This window comes from Ostrea edulis, chromosome 1 (genome assembly GCF_947568905.1).
Source record: "Ostrea edulis chromosome 1, xbOstEdul1.1, whole genome shotgun sequence".
NCBI lineage: Eukaryota > Metazoa > Mollusca > Bivalvia > Ostreida > Ostreidae > Ostrea > Ostrea edulis.
The window spans coordinates 72,589,365-72,608,684 of record NC_079164.1 but is presented as its reverse complement, the minus strand read 5'-3'; the positions used below and the strand labels follow the sequence as shown (position 1 = coordinate 72,608,684).

The 19,320-nt window shown below is 35.2% G+C and overlaps 1 protein-coding gene across 1 annotated transcript in view; it reads right to left on the bottom strand.

Moving 5' to 3' along the window:
* The window catches only part of LOC125682541 (mucin-17-like), a 36,804-nt gene that overhangs the window by 3,639 nt on the left and 13,845 nt on the right, over positions 1 to 19,320 (bottom strand). The window contains exons 5-15 of the mRNA XM_056144330.1: positions 18,184 to 18,360; positions 16,032 to 16,061; positions 15,790 to 15,871; positions 15,445 to 15,687; positions 11,083 to 11,291; positions 10,776 to 10,987; positions 6,860 to 7,010; positions 6,440 to 6,748; positions 2,794 to 2,997; positions 366 to 395; positions 95 to 176 (exon numbers count right to left, since the gene is read on the bottom strand). Of these exons, the coding sequence (XP_056000305.1) occupies positions 95 to 176; positions 366 to 395; positions 2,794 to 2,997; positions 6,440 to 6,748; positions 6,860 to 7,010; positions 10,776 to 10,987; positions 11,083 to 11,291; positions 15,445 to 15,687; positions 15,790 to 15,871; positions 16,032 to 16,061; positions 18,184 to 18,360 (1,729 nt within the window). The remainder of the gene's footprint in view (positions 1 to 94; positions 177 to 365; positions 396 to 2,793; positions 2,998 to 6,439; positions 6,749 to 6,859; positions 7,011 to 10,775; positions 10,988 to 11,082; positions 11,292 to 15,444; positions 15,688 to 15,789; positions 15,872 to 16,031; positions 16,062 to 18,183; positions 18,361 to 19,320) is intronic.

Genomic DNA, 19,320 nt, shown 5'->3' with positions numbered 1-19,320 from the left:
GAAGAACAGTTTCAAAGAAAAGTAGCGGGACGATAATAATAAAAGACACCTCCCATTCGAAAAACGAATTGCAAACAAGGCTAAATTATTTTACCTTTTTCTACGTTGCATTCCCATACATACTCCTAATGCAATCAATGTAATTTCCACAATACAAATTCCAACAGCAAGGAACACTAAAAAAGTATTTTCAAAAGGTTCATGAAAAGGAAAATATAACGAACAGTTCATACAAAACGAAAACGTTCATACATTTTTTGCAATATTTTATCCCAAGTATACTTAGTATAAAAACCCACACGCAAAGGCATAAATATACGATGCTATCCACATTAAATGTCATTGTCCCCATGCATGTACGTTACCTATTTGGTTTGGACTCAATGAAAAGTCTCCTGTAAATGTAAAGTCTCTAATTGTAATGTATGAGAGAAAAATTGATATGATTAAAGCTACTAAAAGAATACTTAACTTCAATTGTACGGATTGCAGTTTCAGAAGATCAAAAATATGATAGATATCACATATATAAACTATTACAAAATATAAAAGGCTATTTGATATTCTGACAGTAAAACCAAAGGGATCTGTGGATTAGTAATGTTGACAATGGTTAAGCCCCCTCAAAATCTGAAATTACAAGTGCAATTTTTGAGAATGAAGTTGAACTGGAATTTCCATGTAGAAAACTGACTATATGATACTATCACAAATTTCACGCCATTTCTTGTAATATGAAACAAGGAATGAAGTATTTTATTGTCCTATGTCAGCTTTGGACGGAAAACGTTGCTTTCATACGAAATATCTTTTTATTCTAAAAACTGCGCAACTTAGTAAACAAGAAAATTATTATCACTGACGTACATGTATGTTTGACAGAGACATGTTTTGTAACAACACGAATATTTTTCATGAAGTTGCTCTATTTGAGGAATATACGTTTTTGAAATTGCCAGTTTTTCATTAAAATTTAAAGAACAACAATTGGATAAATTACTGTGACGTCATATCAAATTAGAAGTCTATCACTACCACTTCATATCCAAAACGCTGTTATTCAAAATACAGCAAAGTTCATTTTAAGAAAATTATAAGTAATAGCCAATTTCAAAAAAATTGTAAGTAATTGTAAGACCAAATTTGGCCCACATCACTTATATTAGAGACATTTTGAGAGAACACTCACAATGAGGAAGTAATGCAATACAATTGCTCGAGGATGTTACAACCGATTTCGTCGGATCGGCCATATAAGACCGTTCATTACTGTCGACGCTTGCAAAATACTTGGGAAAAATTTAGTGACGTCGCGCATTGACTATAATGAAGCCCTTCTTTATAGAGTTAACAAGTCTTACATAAAAAAAACTTCAACGCGGCTCATAATAACGACAGCGAGAAGTGACCATAATACACCAATTTTGAAGTGAAATTCATGAGTAAATACGAATTATATCTATATGTTTTTAAATCCTCACATGGTCTAGCACCAATGTATATTGCGGAGCTCATCGAGGGTTACCTCCCAAACCGTTCCTTTCTTTCAGAAGCGTCTATATTGTTGCTTAGACGAAGAGGTATGGTGAACGGTGTTTGGACAAGGCGGCTCCTGTGGTCCAATACATATTAGGAAATCAAACATCCTTAACAGTTGTTTTTTATGTTTTCCGCCACACTCAGCAATTTTTCAGTTATCTGGTGGCACCCAGTTTTTATTGGTGGAAAAGAGAACCCAAATAAAATGTACCTGGGAAGAGACCACCGACCTTCCGAAAGTAAAATGGGAAACTTTCTCACTTATTGGCGTGAGCGGGATTCGAACCCGCGTCCCGCTCGCGCCGATAAGTGAGAAAGTTTCCTAGTTTACTTTCGGAAGGTCGGTGGTCACTAAGTTGTGAATGTATCTGACAATCTTTTTTTTAAAATTCGTATTTCTGTTTAAATTGCCCCAGTTAGTCCTTCTAAACATTTTGATCCCTTTTATAACCATTTGCCAAATTATCTGTGTAATATAAAAAATCGATTTAAAAACAGAAATCGCCGGGTTGTTTTAAAATATATTATGCATCATAGAGACAGCAGTACAAAACATACTGGGAAAAAGATATATCAAATGTTGAATTTTATCCAAAACATGGAAGCACTTTTAAAATGCCACATGTATGTCTTAAATGTTTTTATACCATATATAATGTACAAGGTCTGAAAAATGTTAAGTACAACCTGTGAGGAGATGGCTACTTAAAGTAGGTACCTTGCTTAAAAATTACAAAGTTCAACTACATGATGTGAAACTAAATTTTTCAAAGAATGTCCGATCACCCAAAATGACACATGCAGATCTTCAATGCTTCTATAAGAGCTGTACAAGGTCTGAAGGATGTCAAATAAATGCTGTAAGAGGTGATTACAAAAATAGGTACCGTCTATTCAAGACATGCTCAAAAGTTCAACTACACGTAAATATTTCGAAAGATGTCTTATCAATGTGTAAATGGCATATGCAGATCTTCGATGTACACAGTTTGAGGAACGTCAAGTTAGAGGTGTGAGAGGAGTTGATTACATAAAGCAGGTACCCTATTACAAGGATGCCCGCCCGCCATTCACCATTCTATAAGCCGCTTATACGTTATGCAACTCGGCCAATAATCTAAATCTTTGTATCGTATTTTATTGTATTATAATCCTCTCCTTATCATACTATACTTATCTCCAATGACAGTTTGTCCCTTTCATAATATAATCGACATTCTGAAGTAAATTGTACATTATTTCATATACATGTACCTGTGTCTTCAGGAGTTGTACTACTTTCATTGCTTGGAGTCCCCGTAAAAACCACTTGTGACGTAGTAGGGTCTTCCTTTTCTTTCTCGTTGAAGGAGACACTGGTCTGGATTTCCGAGGACGACCTAACGAACGTTGTTGGCGTCGTGCTCGTGTGAATTGTTGATGTGAAAATCCCTGTGTTGGCTAGAGTTGTTTTATTTGCTTTAGTGACGATAAATACAAGTTGCACAGGTGTCAATGGATTCAATATACAATTCCAAATTTGGTTAAGTACTTTTGTGTTAGTATCTAGTTTATCAAAAGTGGAAAATGGTTTTAAGAATTGAAGATGTGCATTTACATGGAATGTTTATGATTAGCATACACAGTAAAAGTGCGACGTGATCACCAAACGTATAAGTACATGCGTAAGGTGTATATGGTCTTGATTGTTGAAAAGTGTATTTATATATTTTTCTATATATTGTTTTACGCCTCACTGGAGAATAATTCATTGAGATAGAGACGTCGCCAGCTGTAATTTGTCTGGGACATACTACAATTGTTAAAGGTGAGGTGGTAGTTGGAGGAAAAGTGGGAAAGTTGCCCCACCTCCTTCTTGATAAACAAATAGCAGCAACAAAATTCCTGATTCGTAAGTGGGGGAGGGGGGGGGGCTATATTGTCTCAAATATAAAAGAAGTTCTTTAGTCTTCGTGTTCGTAATCCGTGTGTGGATATTTTACTATTTCAGGACATTAAAGCTTACATTCTTCTCTTTCACTACTACTGTTGAAAATCAGGGGGGGGGGGGGAGGGGGGACTCACCCAATGTGATTTGCATTACTAAATAACAAACAGCACCAATACTGTCGATATCCTTTGGGGTATACATAGCCATCGCATCTTTCAGAACTCGAGATTAATTCGGATAGCCATTATTCTGTTTGAGTTTTGTACTGTTTACGCACTTCCGTGATTAGAGATTTGAATGAGATGATTCTGGACAGAAATAAATTATTAAGAATATACAACGGATAGACAGCCGTTATCAGAGGATTTTAATCATTAAAGAAGAATTACCGGGAGTGAATGGGGCTCTGAAACGAGCTGGTAAGCAGTGTAAATAACTTTTAATCGACAAATATCTCTCATGGAGTACGGAAAGGGGTAGATTGAGTGTTATATATTATGAATCAGTTGGATAGGACATTTTTTAAAACGTGAATAAATTAGTGTTCTGTGATAATGACACGTGTATTTAAGCTTCCTGAAACATGACAAAAATGTGTAAAGAGACACCATAGATCGGAGAGAAATAGTTCGAATTTCCTCCATTGTTTACATAAACATGGAGGTTATAGTGCAATATCCTTGACCCAAGCGTCTATGATCTAGGTCGGAAATACAACCTATCATTGGGTCAAATGCTGTCTGACGTTTTTCATACCGATTGTTAGGCCGTTCTTGGCAGACTGATTTTGACTACGGATGACTCCTTTTACCTGATCAGGATATCTAGGGCTCACGGTGAGTGTGACTGGTCGACAAGGGATACTTACTCCTCTTGGGCACGATCCCACCTCTGGTGTGTCCAGGGGTCAGTGTTTGCCCAACTATCTATTTTGTATTACTTAAACACACGCACGCACGCACAGTCACACACTCATAGAGATAGATAGATAGATAACAATTACTTTTCGCAATGATCGGTAAAAGTATAGGTAAAAAATAAAAAGGATACACGAAGACGTTTAGTAAAGCTTTGGAGCTTTCATTTCAAATCTTCAGAAGCTTTACATTTAGTAACATGTTACTAAATGTAAAGCTACTGAAGATTTGAAATGAAAGTGCTAAAGCTTTACTAAACGTCTTCGTGTATCATTTTATTATTATTATATATATATATATATATATTTATATATATATATATATATATATATATTCAACTGTATTCTCCTACATAGCACTATTACGAGCAATACGTATTTATCACTGCATAAATCCACTACGGGGTCAACAGAGGTCACGGCTGTGCGTATGAAGATTTGTTTAAAGTAGGTAATAGGTACTACTTTTACTAAGGCAATACGCATCTAGCAATCGCTCTCACTTATTACAGAAGTCTATCAATAGATGAAATGAACATCACAAAATGTATTTATGGTTTTATTTGTATCCCAAGCAGTGAATTTTCATCAAAATATTTGATAAAAGCATTTCTATAAACAATGTCTTTAGTTACTTATGTATGTCTAAAATTTCGTCTGCTACAACTTCACCCTGGTCATTGGTGATGCGGAATTGGACATTAGGCTTTAGGAAAAAGGTCATTCACAGGATGTATGGCCGATAAGTTGTCAAAGTGCATTAAGACCTAAATGTACACCCCACTGTGTCCGTGCCACAACAGCCATAAGGTGATTGATGTCGGTATCCAAGTTTATGTCGGGACATCGAAGCGAGGCGTGATCCCCTATTGTAGCCCCATCGTACCCCCGGGGCTGGGGGCCATGATTTTAACAAACTTGAATTTGGATTTTGTTAGAAAGTTTTCATGTAAATTTGTTGTTTCTTAGCTCAGTGGTTTTCTCTATATATTTGTATGTGAAACTTTGATCTCCTATTGTGGTCCCATGTTACTCCCGGGGTCATGATTTCAACAAATTGGAATTTGTTCCATGTTAGGAAATTTTCTTGTAAATTTCTACTTTCCTGGCCCAGTGGTTCTTGAAAAGATTTTCAAAGTTTTTACTTCTGCTTACTTCTCCTAGGAACCTGATCCCACCTCTGGCATATCCAAGGCTGCATGTTTGCCCAACTCTGTATTTTGTGTTGCTCACAGCAGTTGTGAGATTGGTCACTGTTCGTTATCTTTACCTTTCATTTTACCTATATATTCGTATATAAAACTTTGATCCCCTATTGTGGTCCCATCCTACTCTAGGAGTTCAGGACTTTAAAAAACTTGAATCTGTACTATGTCAGAACCATTTCATGTAAATTTGTACTTTCCTAACACAGTGGTTCGTTCGAAGAAGAATTTTAAAAAAGCTTTTCATTATATATTTGTATATAAAACTTTGGTCCCCTATTGTGGCCATGTCCTACCATCGGGGGTCATGATTTCAGGAAGCTACTACACTATGTCAGGAAGCTTTCATGTAAATTTAAGTTCTTCTGGCTAAGTAGTTCTTTAGATGAAGATTTTAGAATTACCCCACCTCTTCTTTTTGTGATTATCTCTCCTTTGAGGTGACATGGTCCTTCATTGAACAAACCTGAAAGCCCTTTAACCATGGATGCATTTTTCCAAGTTTGGTTGAAATTGACCTAGTGATTTTGGAGAAGAAGTTGATAATGTTAAAAGTTTAGAGACGGACAGACAGACAAAGAAACGGGCATACAAACTATGGATAAAAAGCGATCACAAAAGCTCTTTGAGTTTTCAGATCAGGTGAGCTAAAAAGTAATGAACAGAAAGATGGCACAGGAATTAAATGTTTTAATTTCAAAATCAAATTATACTCTGAATAATGATCTACCGCTCGAACATATCTGATCTCATATGATTTCAGAATGAGTCACTGTACTGATATCTCCCAATTTCTAAATTTTCGAAAAATTAATCATATATTTCTAAATTACGTATTGATATCATTACCCATCGTGAAATAGGGGGTTGTGTTTGTAGTTCTCGTAGTTGTAGGTGATGTTGTTGTTACTCCTGTTGTTGTCTTTACTCGTATTGTTGTTGTTGTTGATACTGGTGTTGTTGTTGTAACTGGTGTTGTTGTTGTAACTGGTGTTGTTGTTACTGGTGTTGTTGTTACTGGTGTTGTTGTTGTTACTGGTGTTGTTGTTGTCACTGGTGTTGTTCTTTTTGTTGTTCCTAATGTTATAATTGTTGTTCTTCGTACTAAAGTTGTTTTTGTAGTTGTTTCAGTCGTACTTTTCGATTTCGGTAGAGCGACTACAAATGATGAATTATACTTCATTAAGCACAAAATCCATCTGCTCGTGTTTCCTCTATTACCTTAGAGTGAGAATATCCGATCTAGTCTAGTGAAAATGCATTATTTACCTTTCCATCGGAGTGAGAATCCCTTTGCTGAGTGGCGTTCGTTAGACACGAAGGTTAATCTTATCACGTTACCCCTCACCACCTGCTTAAATTGATCAAAGTCACCACACCTCTTCAGGGCAACAAAACAACATGGTTCTTGTTCTGTAATCTGTTACGAACGATGGTGTTAATAGAATATTCCCAATAATATACTTACAAATGTTTACCTTCATAAAGAAAACAATATTATGCGTTGTTTTGGACAATTTTATTTGGATTTTTTGTACTGTTTGTAATCCATACAATGTAGTGTATAGGAAGTGATTTTTGAAACTTATAGCTTCAAATATCAATACCACATAAAGATAGAAAAATCACAAAAATCCACACCCGCTTCATCCTTACATGTGTTAATGAACATATATATTAACGGGAAACTAACAATTCAACTAGTGACAAACGGGATAACTTCATCTTCGTTCACATTCCACATTTATGTAGCAATACTCCATTATCACCTGGGTATGTAGTATATTTATTAAAGTCCCATACAACCGAAAGCTTACAGCTTCAAAGGATTTCGTTTCTTAATGTAGCCATGTTAGATAGCTCATGGCAAGTGTGACCGGTCGGCAGAAGATGCTTACTCCTCCAAGGCACCCGAACCCACCTCTGGTATATTCAGGGGTCCGTGTTTGCCCAACTCTGTATTTTGTATTGCTTCCAGTATTATTAGATTGATCACTGTTCATTGTCTTCGTCTTTCAGGACAACAATTCGATAAGATATATATTAATTACACTTGATTATTGATATGCAGTATTTTATGTGATGATATTAGAAGGATATCAGCATTTTTTAAAATCAAAAGGTTTATGTACAAGGGAAGAAGAAATTACAACGAGAACGGGAAATCATACTTAGAATCCACCGTTTCATATACTTCATACAAATATCTTGAAATCATCAAAACTCATAATGAAAGATATCAATCAAACGCCTGTGGATGTTACCCTCTTACCCTGACTTTGTCATTTTCTGACCCCCCTTACGCTTCTCCCATCGATTGTACTAGTATGTTGTAAAAACCACAAATGTACTGAATTAGACTTGAAGTATAAGCTAACCTTTCAACTTTTATTATTTTCAACTGGCTGTCACCATCACAAATGATTTAATGAACAGAGCCAATGAATGAGGGGCGTTCACCATCCACCCCTCCCGAAAACAACATTGAAAACTATAAAATAATTGTCTCAACACTTTTCCACAAACATAGTCTTGAGGCAACACTAATGATATGAAAACCACTAATGATGTATGTTGCATTAATGAATACATTTGTGTTTTCTAATGAAAAATAATACAGAATTAATGATGCACCATGATAACCATTAATGAATGATTGATTGATGTTTTCTGCCACACTCAACAATTGTTCAGTTATCTGGTGGCGCCCAGTTTTTATTGGTGGAAGAGAAAACTCTGATACAATGTACCTGGGACGTGACCACTAACCTTCCGAAAGTAAACTGGGAAACTTTCTCACTTACCGGCGCGAGCGAGATTCGAACCCGCGCCGACAGTGGTGAGAGGACGTGTGATTTTGAGCGCGATTCTCTAACCCCTCGGCCAAGGAGGCCCTACCATTAATGATAATCCGTTTGCTAATGAAAAAATAAAGTTTAAACAGACGATTAATAATCAATGGTTATGATAGTGCATGATTATAGCGATCTAGTTTGCCCAAACAACCTATCATTGGGTGAAATGTTGTCTGAAGTGTTTCATACCGATTGTTAGACCATTTTTGTCAGATTGATTTTAACTACGGATTACTCCGTTTACCTGGTCAAGAGATAGGGCTCACGGCTACTGAGACTGGTCGACAGGGGAAGCTTACTCCTCCTAGGCACCTGATCCCACCTGTGGTATATTTTGGGGTCCGTGTTTGCCGAACTGTCTATTTTGTATTGTTTATAGGGGATATGAGATTGATCACTGTTTGTCATCTTAACCTTTCATAGAGGACAATCCCTCGAAATATTAGAGCAATATTGAATGTCGTAAAAATATTACAATCAATCAAAAATGACAACCAAAACCTGATTGGTAACCGTTACCTTTTTTGTACAAGTATGCAAAAATGACCTCTAGTGCTATTCATTATTACGTTTTATGATAACTTATTTGATAAAATAAGGGTCTTTTCTGGCTAAAGAATGATTCAAATTTCAAAGCAAACGAATCACGTGTATGAAACGTTTGCCTCACTTGGGATCGAGGTATGAAAAATGCAAGTTCACACATGTACCGGCATCCTGTTGACATGTGTTGAGCCCGAAAAGATACAGCGAAAAAGAAAGATTGAAACAGAATCAATGTATATTAAGATGAAGTTGATTGCCCTAGTAAGAGGAATTACCAGATCTATTTCATAAGATATGAAAAACAAAAAGGCTTACAGATAATTGGTTTTGAGATTAATTAAAAAAAGTCATCTCAATATTAATCTAAGTAATAAAATACCAATAGTAAGATTAGAAATCAACTGTTTGAAGTTTTTGGCTATTTACAATTAGAGTGTTGCAGTCATCTAGTCTCTTGTTAGTTAAAAGATGATAAATCAAACACAAGGTATTTAATTTCTTGACTTAATAAGATCACGAATTATAATTGTTTTATATATACAACACTCCATGTATGATCGTATTACTGAATGCTAAATATTTTTCTATATCATAAATTCCGTGAGTAATGTAAGTATGCACTGCGTTATGTGTAATTACATGTGCGTTGAAAATGTTTTGCCACGAGAAGGGGAATTTAAACGCTTTTCCCCCATTCTCTATCCCCTGCTCGCTAACACCTAAACTCTATCAATGCTAAAATTACAAGTTTCTTGTAAACCACTTTTAAAACCTTTGGTCTACATTAAAGGGGAAGTGAATTTCGTTTACATCACAGGGGCCAATGATACCGTTTTTAGTGTTTAAACTAAAGAGTTCCGTTATACAATATGTCTCCCTTTGTTTTGTTTCCATTTGGTTTTGCTTCGTTGGATTTCGTTCCATATTTTACCGGTACCCAACAACAACATGATCAAATCGCTGTTATTGTTGAAGATCTAGAAAGTGTAATAGCAGTATCTAATTGGAAAATGTTACGTTTCACATTTTCCTAAGACTTCAAATCAACACGAAATTCACTTTCATCCGTGTTATTAAAGTAGTTATATTTCTGTTTCTTTTTGCAAACGCAAATATTGTATACTCAAGTAGCCGGCAATCTGTAGAGGAATGAAATATTCTCGGGATCATTAGATGATGTAATATTCATTTCCCTGTGTGATTTCTATTCATATAAGATATTTTAAGGAAAGAGTCCATTAAATAGATGAACCTAAACAAATTGAATGTCATGATCCAATATGAGTTCATTTATATTGAGATCGACAATTATAGTCAAAAGGCATTGAAATCAAATTCTTTGGACGATCAAAAGCGTTGTCCTGACAATTCTAGTAAGCTTCACATTATATTGATGTGATTTTAATGTGAATTTTCACGGTTTGTTTTTAGAATATTGTATTATGTTCTATAGTTGAGGATACTAATATAGAGTTAGACTCGTTCTAATCTGAAAACGATTTGGTATATTGACTTTAAACTTAAATCAAACTAATATTGCAATACCACACTATGTTTCTTATCTCAATGGAAAAAGTGTATTTTGAAGGGAATTATTATATCTTAGATATTGTGTATTGACTTCCATCTAAATATGTGACCTGTTTTCCATTCTCCGTTGGACGGTCTCTTAATACAGGTTTGACTGTATACCCTCCTGATGAAGAAAATGGTTTTATGACGAAGACCAGTAAAGTAAGAAGTTAGCGACAAATAAGAAATAAATTCAAATGCACGTATCTCACCTCCAAGAAATCTGTACATGGTCCATACTGATATCTATAAATGTCAAACTTGTCAAATGTAAAAGTGACATTTGATGTGGGATCTCCCGTTGTGAGAATCCAGGTGTAATTGACGTTGTTGGGATAGGTTCCAGGATAACCCGGGGATGTGAATCTCCCTGTGTTCCCTGAGATGTACTGCATCACCAGCTGTCTCTCCGCCCATCCGTAAACTTCAATACCAACATTACTGAATTTTACTTTCCTATTTCACAACATATTAGTCATCTTTAATAACCTTGGTATGACTGAAAAAAAGTAATATTACCTGAGAATAAAACAAACAACAGTGAATATATAACAAAGTACATGATTTGTCGTTTGAACACTCCCAAATAGTCTGTTAGGAAAGATTTACAAAATACACGCACGGAAACGAAAACCGGATCCGGCGTTAAATGTTCAATACGAATACATGAGTAATATTTTGATTTACCATTAATGCACATTTTTACCATGAAGGAAGGTGGTCGACAAGGGATGTGCAAAAACAATCATTTGTTTAGACGTCCTTGAAGTGAGAAAGAAATACTTTTGAGATAGCCTAATCACAACATAGAATGACAGTGTTTTGGTTCAATATCAGCAGGTTTAAGTCTCCTCCTTCCAATCGTTAGTTCGGTGAACGGAAATATTCAGTTTTGATTTTATTAAACTTTCCCCCCAAAACAACTCCTAATAATATTGTTAAGTTAGTAGCTAGCAACAAATGAGAATTTAATTAAAATGTACTCTACTCGAAGCAGGCCTCCCACACTACACTGCCACCATTTTGTAACGTGTAGCGGTCACCCATCAAAGGGCTGATCACGCTCAGCTGTGCTTAACTTGCGTGATCAAGAGAGAGACTCTACTACATATGTACATCTCTAGAAAAGCTAACTCAAGAACAAGGCAGTACAAGTTCCCTAAACATTGACCGTTACACTAAGCAGATGTATACCCAAGGGAATGTATCAGTGTATTCTAAAACAAAAAACTACCCATGATTGAATATTTTCCGAGTTCATTAAACATGTACAAGTAGGAAGAAATGTGATGATGTATAAAGATATACATATTATGTTTTTACATATTTACAAGTTTTATCAAAGGACAAAGTATTATCGTGGACAGTGCTTGTCCACGATAAAACTTTGTCCATTGATAAATCTGGTGCATCAAAATTGGTACCATATAAGTTTTACATTGACATGTTTCATTTTCTTTCCATGCAAGGTGAAGATAACGAACAGTGATTAATCTCATAACTCCTACAAGCAATACAAAATAGATAGTTGGGCAAACACGGACCCCTGGACACACCAGAGGTGGGATCAGGTGCCTAGGAGGAGTAAGCATTCCCTGTTGACCGGTCACACCCGCCGTGAGTCCCATATCCTGATCAGGTAAACGGAGTTATCCGCAGTCAAAATCAGTGTGCCAAGAACGGCTTAACATGTGTTACAAAATCCATTCTATTTCGCGTGTCGGCAGATTCCCCAATTTAAACACGGATTAAAGCTTGATACATATATGTAACATATTGTGGTAATTAAACCTCAACTTAAGTCAACAAAAGAAACCATCATGGCGTCATTTAGACCGTCTATATTGAAATTTTAAAAAGCTGATCGTACAATGAAGGGTAATTATTTGTTTACAATATCATACGAACTAATTAGTGTCCATTATGTCATAATTGCATGTTGAAGAACATATATTTCGTAAAGATCCACATAGTAAAACGTCGTTTTAAAGAATTTGTCCAGAGTGCATGAAATTATTGACAATTCATCAAATAACCGAAATTTGTTAGCATCAAATTAGCATCACATTCAAGGAACCCTGCCCGATTTCTTGTCACAATACAATACTTAACACATACATGTACAATAAATGTCATTTATTAACTAATGTTAATATCATCGTATACAAATATTGGGTTAATACATGGGGCAATAAAGAGTATTACAAGTATACTGCATGAACAAAAATAAAACACAACCTCTTAGTATCTTCCCATAGAATGAAGAGAACAATAAATGTACCCCAAATCTAACTGACCATGGGTATTCCAAATCGATCTGACCATGGGCATTCTAAATCTAACTGACCATGGATATTCTAAATCTAACTGACCATGGGTATTCCAAATCGAACTGACTATGGGTATTCTAAATCTAACTGACCATGGGTATTCCAAATTCAACTGCCCATGGGTATTCTAAATCTAACTGACCATGGGTATTACAAATTTAACTGACCATGGGTATCCCAAATGTACGTGATTTTTCTGCACAATGATTTAAAACAAAACAGTAAATGAATGTGTAAAATCATATACAATGCATGTACATGCAGCATGAGCTTAATCGGTATTACTCTCATTCACAAACGTTTCTTTCATTCAAATCAATCCACATTAACAAGCATACCGACAATATTCATCAAAACAAAGTAAAAGGTGGTATATGAAAGACAATTTTTTTCTAAAGTATACCTTTGAAATGAAAATCATTAAAAATCAATGCTGGTACATATATTTATTCATGTACTTCCGTTAGCATTAATGCTGGTATTTATACATGTACTTTCGGCAGCATTAATGCTGGTATTTATCAATGTACTTCCGTTAGCATTAATGCTGGTACTTATCCATGTACTTCCGGTAGCATTAATGCTGGTATTTATTCATGTACTTCCGGTAGCAGTAATGCTGGTTTCAGTTGGATTTAGTAGCATTAACTCAGGTTTGAAACCAGAAAGTTTTGAGAGAAAATAGTGTCTACAAGCATTTCTAGCATTCAAATTAGCAATGATTGCAAGTCATTCACAATTCACAAGTCAAGCATTTAGGAAATGTACATGCAAAATATTCAATGTCATTTTCGTGTATGTACATATATATACAAAATAACTATTGAACGAAATTGAATGACTTTCATGGCTAACATTTTCTACATTTTCTGTTTTATAAATTGTGTTACAGTGCATGTTGTGATAACGTGACCTAATGTAAGCTAAGTACAATGAATGGTACTAGACTTTTATAAAACAGTACAAGAGTCAGATACAAAACGACTACATAATCTAAAATGCAATTATAACTACATGCACTTTGTAACAGGTACACAGGTTTATCAAAAATAGCCTAGAGATACCAGGAATCTATCCTGTTTAGTTCAATTCAATACAACATGAAATAGGTAAGGGTTATATTCAGTGACATCATGTACATTTGAGAATTACTCGAAAAGCATCTAAGCAGATCTAAAATTGTTTTCATCGAGTTCGTGTGAAGTATGTCTATAAATACAAACGGGCAATTGGTACGTTATCTATTAGACTTTACCTCCTGACACGGAAGTATGTCTGGTGATATTTGTAAAGGTCCCCGTTACACTAAGTATGGGGATTAAAATTTATAATTGTTTTTTTTTATTATTTAGATCTTATGAATTTTGGAAATTAATTTTCTGATATGAGATGGAAATATCGACACACGACAGATGTTTATTATTTCCTTAAATGTGGATGTTTTAGTGCAAACATAAATCTATGTTCTTATATACAGCGTAGTGTCATAAATAAGTCAGAGTATAATTCATTGAAACAACTATTCTAAAATAATTTTTCATAAACTTATTCAATTCACGGTAACATTTGCACCAGTAACAGTACACATATTTGCAGTTTCTCGTCTGAGTATCTTAGTTTTCCTGTGCATTCATACACCTACCATATTACTGTAAGAACACCACACTCAACGTTTCCGTTCCACTCTTAAAAAGAAATATATAAAAATATCGAATGCTGAAAGTCAATGTAAAAGTTTCATAAATCTTGTGTCTACAATTCTTGGTAAAAGTTTTTAAAATCATGAAAAGAATAATGTACAAATGTTTTGTAATACATATTTGACATTTCATAAAGATCAAAGCAAAAATGAGTTCAGAATGATTGTTCAAACAATGGATATTTTTCAATGAAATCCATAGCGTAAACCATGAGAGTTGAATCATATTTGGCTCTACACTGTATTTTAAACATCATATCGTGCTCAACGCTATTGTAATTAACAGAGTAATATGATTGGTCGATATCACTATTGGCATAAAAACGAACATGAAAAGCGAAGATAACGAATAGTGATCAATCTCATAACTCCTATAAGGAATACAAAATAGAGAGTTGGGTGAACATGGACCCCTGGATATACCATATGTGGGACCGGGTGCCTAGAAGGAGTAAGCATCCCCTGTCGACCGGTCATACCCGCCGTGAATACAGACAGCCACAGGGTAATTATTCATAACTCGATTATCACCATGAGAAATGCTTATCTGGCGGCCGCCTGGTAATGTTATGTGACGGTCGCCATAAATGTATTTGGTGACCATCTAAAATTCATTTGGCAGCCGCCAGATTAAATGGGTTTTTTTTCACCTGGGACCAGCCGGCTCCCTTACCATGGAGAAATAGCAAGTTAAAAAAATACATGTGTAAGGCCAGTCATCATATTGCATGTGTTATTTGATTGATTGCAAAAAGCACATTTTGTACATTTTGTCATTCACATCCGATTTTGTAGGCACTTTTCAGTTAAATTTTTAACATCACTTGTCCTCCATTTTCATCTTTAGGTAATTAATTCCATTCATATAAGTTGTTCTGTGTGCCTACATGTGGTCTTTTCACAAAAGCTTTGTCGTACACGTTTTCAGCAACACACGCATACGGGTTCACCTCCTCCTCTTCCTGAATGGTATCATCGGAAAAATGTTCGAGTGGGATGGATTCGTAGACATTGTTGACGCTAAATATCGTCTTACGAGACACAGGTCTAATGTTATCATTTTGGTTCCGGCGAAAAGTCGAGGTTTCAGAAGCTCTGTTGAGAAGAACAGTTTCAAAGAAAAGTAGTAGAACGAAAATAATAAAAGACACCTCCCATTCGAAAAAACGAATTGCAAACAAAGCTAAATCATTTTACCTTTTTCTACGTTGTATTCCCATACATACTCCTAATGCAATCAATGTAATTTCCACAATACAAATTCCAACAGCAAGGAACACTAAAAATTATTTTCAAAAGGTTCATGAAAAGGTAAATATAACAAACAGTTCAAACAAAACGAAAGTATACTTAGTATATGAACCCGCACACAAAGGCATAAATATACGATGTTACATGTATCCACATTAACTGTCATTGTCCCCATGCATGTACGTTACCTATTCCGTGTGGACTCAATGAAGTGTCTTCTGTAAATGTAAAGTCTCTAATTGTAATGTATGAAAGGAAAATTGATGTGATTAAAGCTAATAAAAGAATATAACTTGAATTGTAGGGACTACAGTTTCAGAAGATCAAAAATATGATAGATATCACATATTTAAACTATTACAAAATATAAAAGGCTATTTGATATTCTGACAGTAAAACCAAAGGAATCTGTGTATTGGTAATCTTGACAATGGTTAAGCTCCCTAAAAAATCTGAAATTACAAGTGCAATTTTTGAGAGTGAAGTTGAACTGGAATTTCCATGTAGAAAACTGATTATACATGTATGATACTATCACAAATTTCCCAATATTTCTTGTACATGTAATATGAAACAAGGAATGGAGTATTTTATTGTCCTATGTCAGCTTTGGACGGGAAACGTTGCTTTCATACGAAATATATTTTTATTCTAAAAACTGCGCGACTTAGTAAACACTTAGTATCACTCACGTACATGTATTTTTGACAGAGACATGTTTTGTAACAACACGAATCTTTTTCATGAAGTTGCTCTATATTTGAGGAATATACGTTTTTGAAATTGACAGTTTTTCATCAAAATTTAAAGAACATCAATTGGATAAATTACTGTGACGTCATATCAAATTAGAAGTCTATCACTACCACTTCATATCCAAAACGTTGCTATTCAAAATACAGCAAAGTTAATTTTAAGAAATTTATAAGTAGTAGCCAATTTCTAGAAAATTGTAAGTAATTTTACGACTAAATTTGGCCCACGTCGCATATATTAGAGACATTTTGACAGAACACTCACAATGGAAAAGCAATGCAATACAATTGCTCGAGGATGTTACCACCGATTTCGTCGGATCGGCCATTTAAGCCGTTCATTACTGTCGACGCTTGCAAAATACTTGGGGAAAATTTCAGTGACATCGCGCATTGACTGTATTGAAGCCCTTCTTTATAGAGTTAACAAGTCTTGCATAGAAAAACTTCAACGTGTATATTTCATGGTAGCGCGATTCATAATGACGACAGCGAGAAGTGACCATTTTGAAGTGAAATTCAAGAGTAAATACGAATTACATCTGTATGTTTTTAAATCTTCACATGGTCTAGCACCAATGTATATTGCGGAGCTCATCGAGGGTTACGTCCCAAACCGTTCCTTTCTTTCAGAAGCGTCTATATTGTTGCTCAGACGAAGAGGTATGGTGAACGGTGTTTGGACAAGTAGGCTCCTGTGCTCCAATACATATTAGGAAATCAAACATCCTTAATAGTTTTAAAACAAATCTTAACATTCATCATTAAGTTGTGAATGTATCTGACAATCTGTTTTAAAAATTCGTATTTCTGTTTAAATTGCCCCAGTTAATCCTTATAAACATTTTGATCCATTTTATAACCATTTGCTAAATTATCTGTGTTATATCAAAATTCGATTTAAGAACAGAAATCGCCGGGTTGTTTTAAAATATATTATACATCATAGAGACAGCAGTACAAAACATACTGGGAAAAAGATATATCAAATGTAGAATTTTTCCAAAACATGGAAGCACTTTTAAAATGCCACAAGCATGTCTTAAATGTTTTATAACATCTATAATGAACAAGGTCTGAAAAATATTAAGTAAAACCTGTGAGGAGATGGCTACACAAAGTACGTATCATGCTTAAAAATTACAAAGTTCAACTATATGATGTGAAACTAAATTTTTTCAAAGAACGTCCGATCACCCAAAATGACACATGCACATCTTAAATACTTCCATAACAGCTGTACAGGGTCTGAAGGATGTCAAATAAATGCTGTAAGAGGTGATTACAAAAATAGGTACCATCTATTCAAGACATGCTTAAAAATTCAATTACACGTAAATATTTCGAAAGATGTCTTATCACTTTGTAAATGGCAGATGCACATCTTCAATGTACACAGTTTGAGGAACGTCAAGTTAGAGGTGTGAGAGGAGTTGATTACATAAAGTGGGTACCCTATTACAAGGACACCCGCCCGCCATTCACCATTCTATAAACCGCTTTTACATTGTGCAACTCAATCTGTCCCTTTCACAATATAATCGACATTCTGAAGTAAATTGTACATTATTTCATATACATGTACCTGTGTCTTCAGGAGTTGTACTACTTTCATTGCTTGGAGTCCCCGTAAAAACCACTGGTGACGTAGAAGAGTCTTCCTTTTCCTTCTCGTTGGTGGAGACACTGGTCTGGATTTCCGAGGACGAGCTAATGAACGTTATTGGCGTTGTGCTCGTGTGAATTGTTGATGTCAATTCTCCTGTGTTGGTAGGAGTTGTTTTATTGAAAATAAACACAAATTACATAGGATTCAATATATTAAATATGCAATTCCAAATTTGTTTATTAAGTAATTATGTTTTAGCATGAAAGGTGAATATAACGAACAGTGATCAATCTCCTAACTCCTATAAGCAATACAAATTAGATAGTTGGGCAAACACGGATCCCTAGACACATCAGAGGTGGGATCAGGTGCCTAGGAGGAGTAAGCATCCCGTGTCAACCGGTCACACCTGCCGTGAGCCCTATATCCTGATCAGGTAAATGGAGTTATCCGTAGTCAAAATCAGTGTGCGAAGAACAGCCTAACAATCGGTATGAAACATGTCAGACAGCATTTGTCCCAATGATAGGTTGTATTGACGAACTAGATCGTTATATCGACCATAGAATTTGCAAATTCTTGACTTCAATCGAGACTGTTGAAACCGCTGTACCACCAGCTTGCCTCGATTTAAAACTGACTATATGCAGAACAAACTCTTGCGTATCGAATCAGTTGTGAGATATAAATACTATATGCAGGTGATAATGTAATATTGCTACATGAATATGGGAAGTTGACAATGAAGAAGCTGAAATCATCCCGTTTATCATACAGTTGAGTTGTCAGTTTGCCTATAATGTCTACTTTCAATAAAATATCTAAGTATGAAGCATAAATGGACGATACTGTGTTGTCTTTTACTATAGTTTATCAAAAGCGAAAAATAGTTTTAGGATTTCAAGATGTGCATTTACATGGAATGTTTATGATAAGCATAAACAATAAAAGCGGGGCTTGATCACCAAACGTATATGTACATGTCGTATCAGGTGTCTATCGTTTCGATTGTTGAAAAGTGTATTTATATGTTTTGCTATATTGTTTTACGCGTAATTTGAGAATATTTCATTGCGATAGAGACGTCACCAGCTGTAGGTGAAGTACCACAAT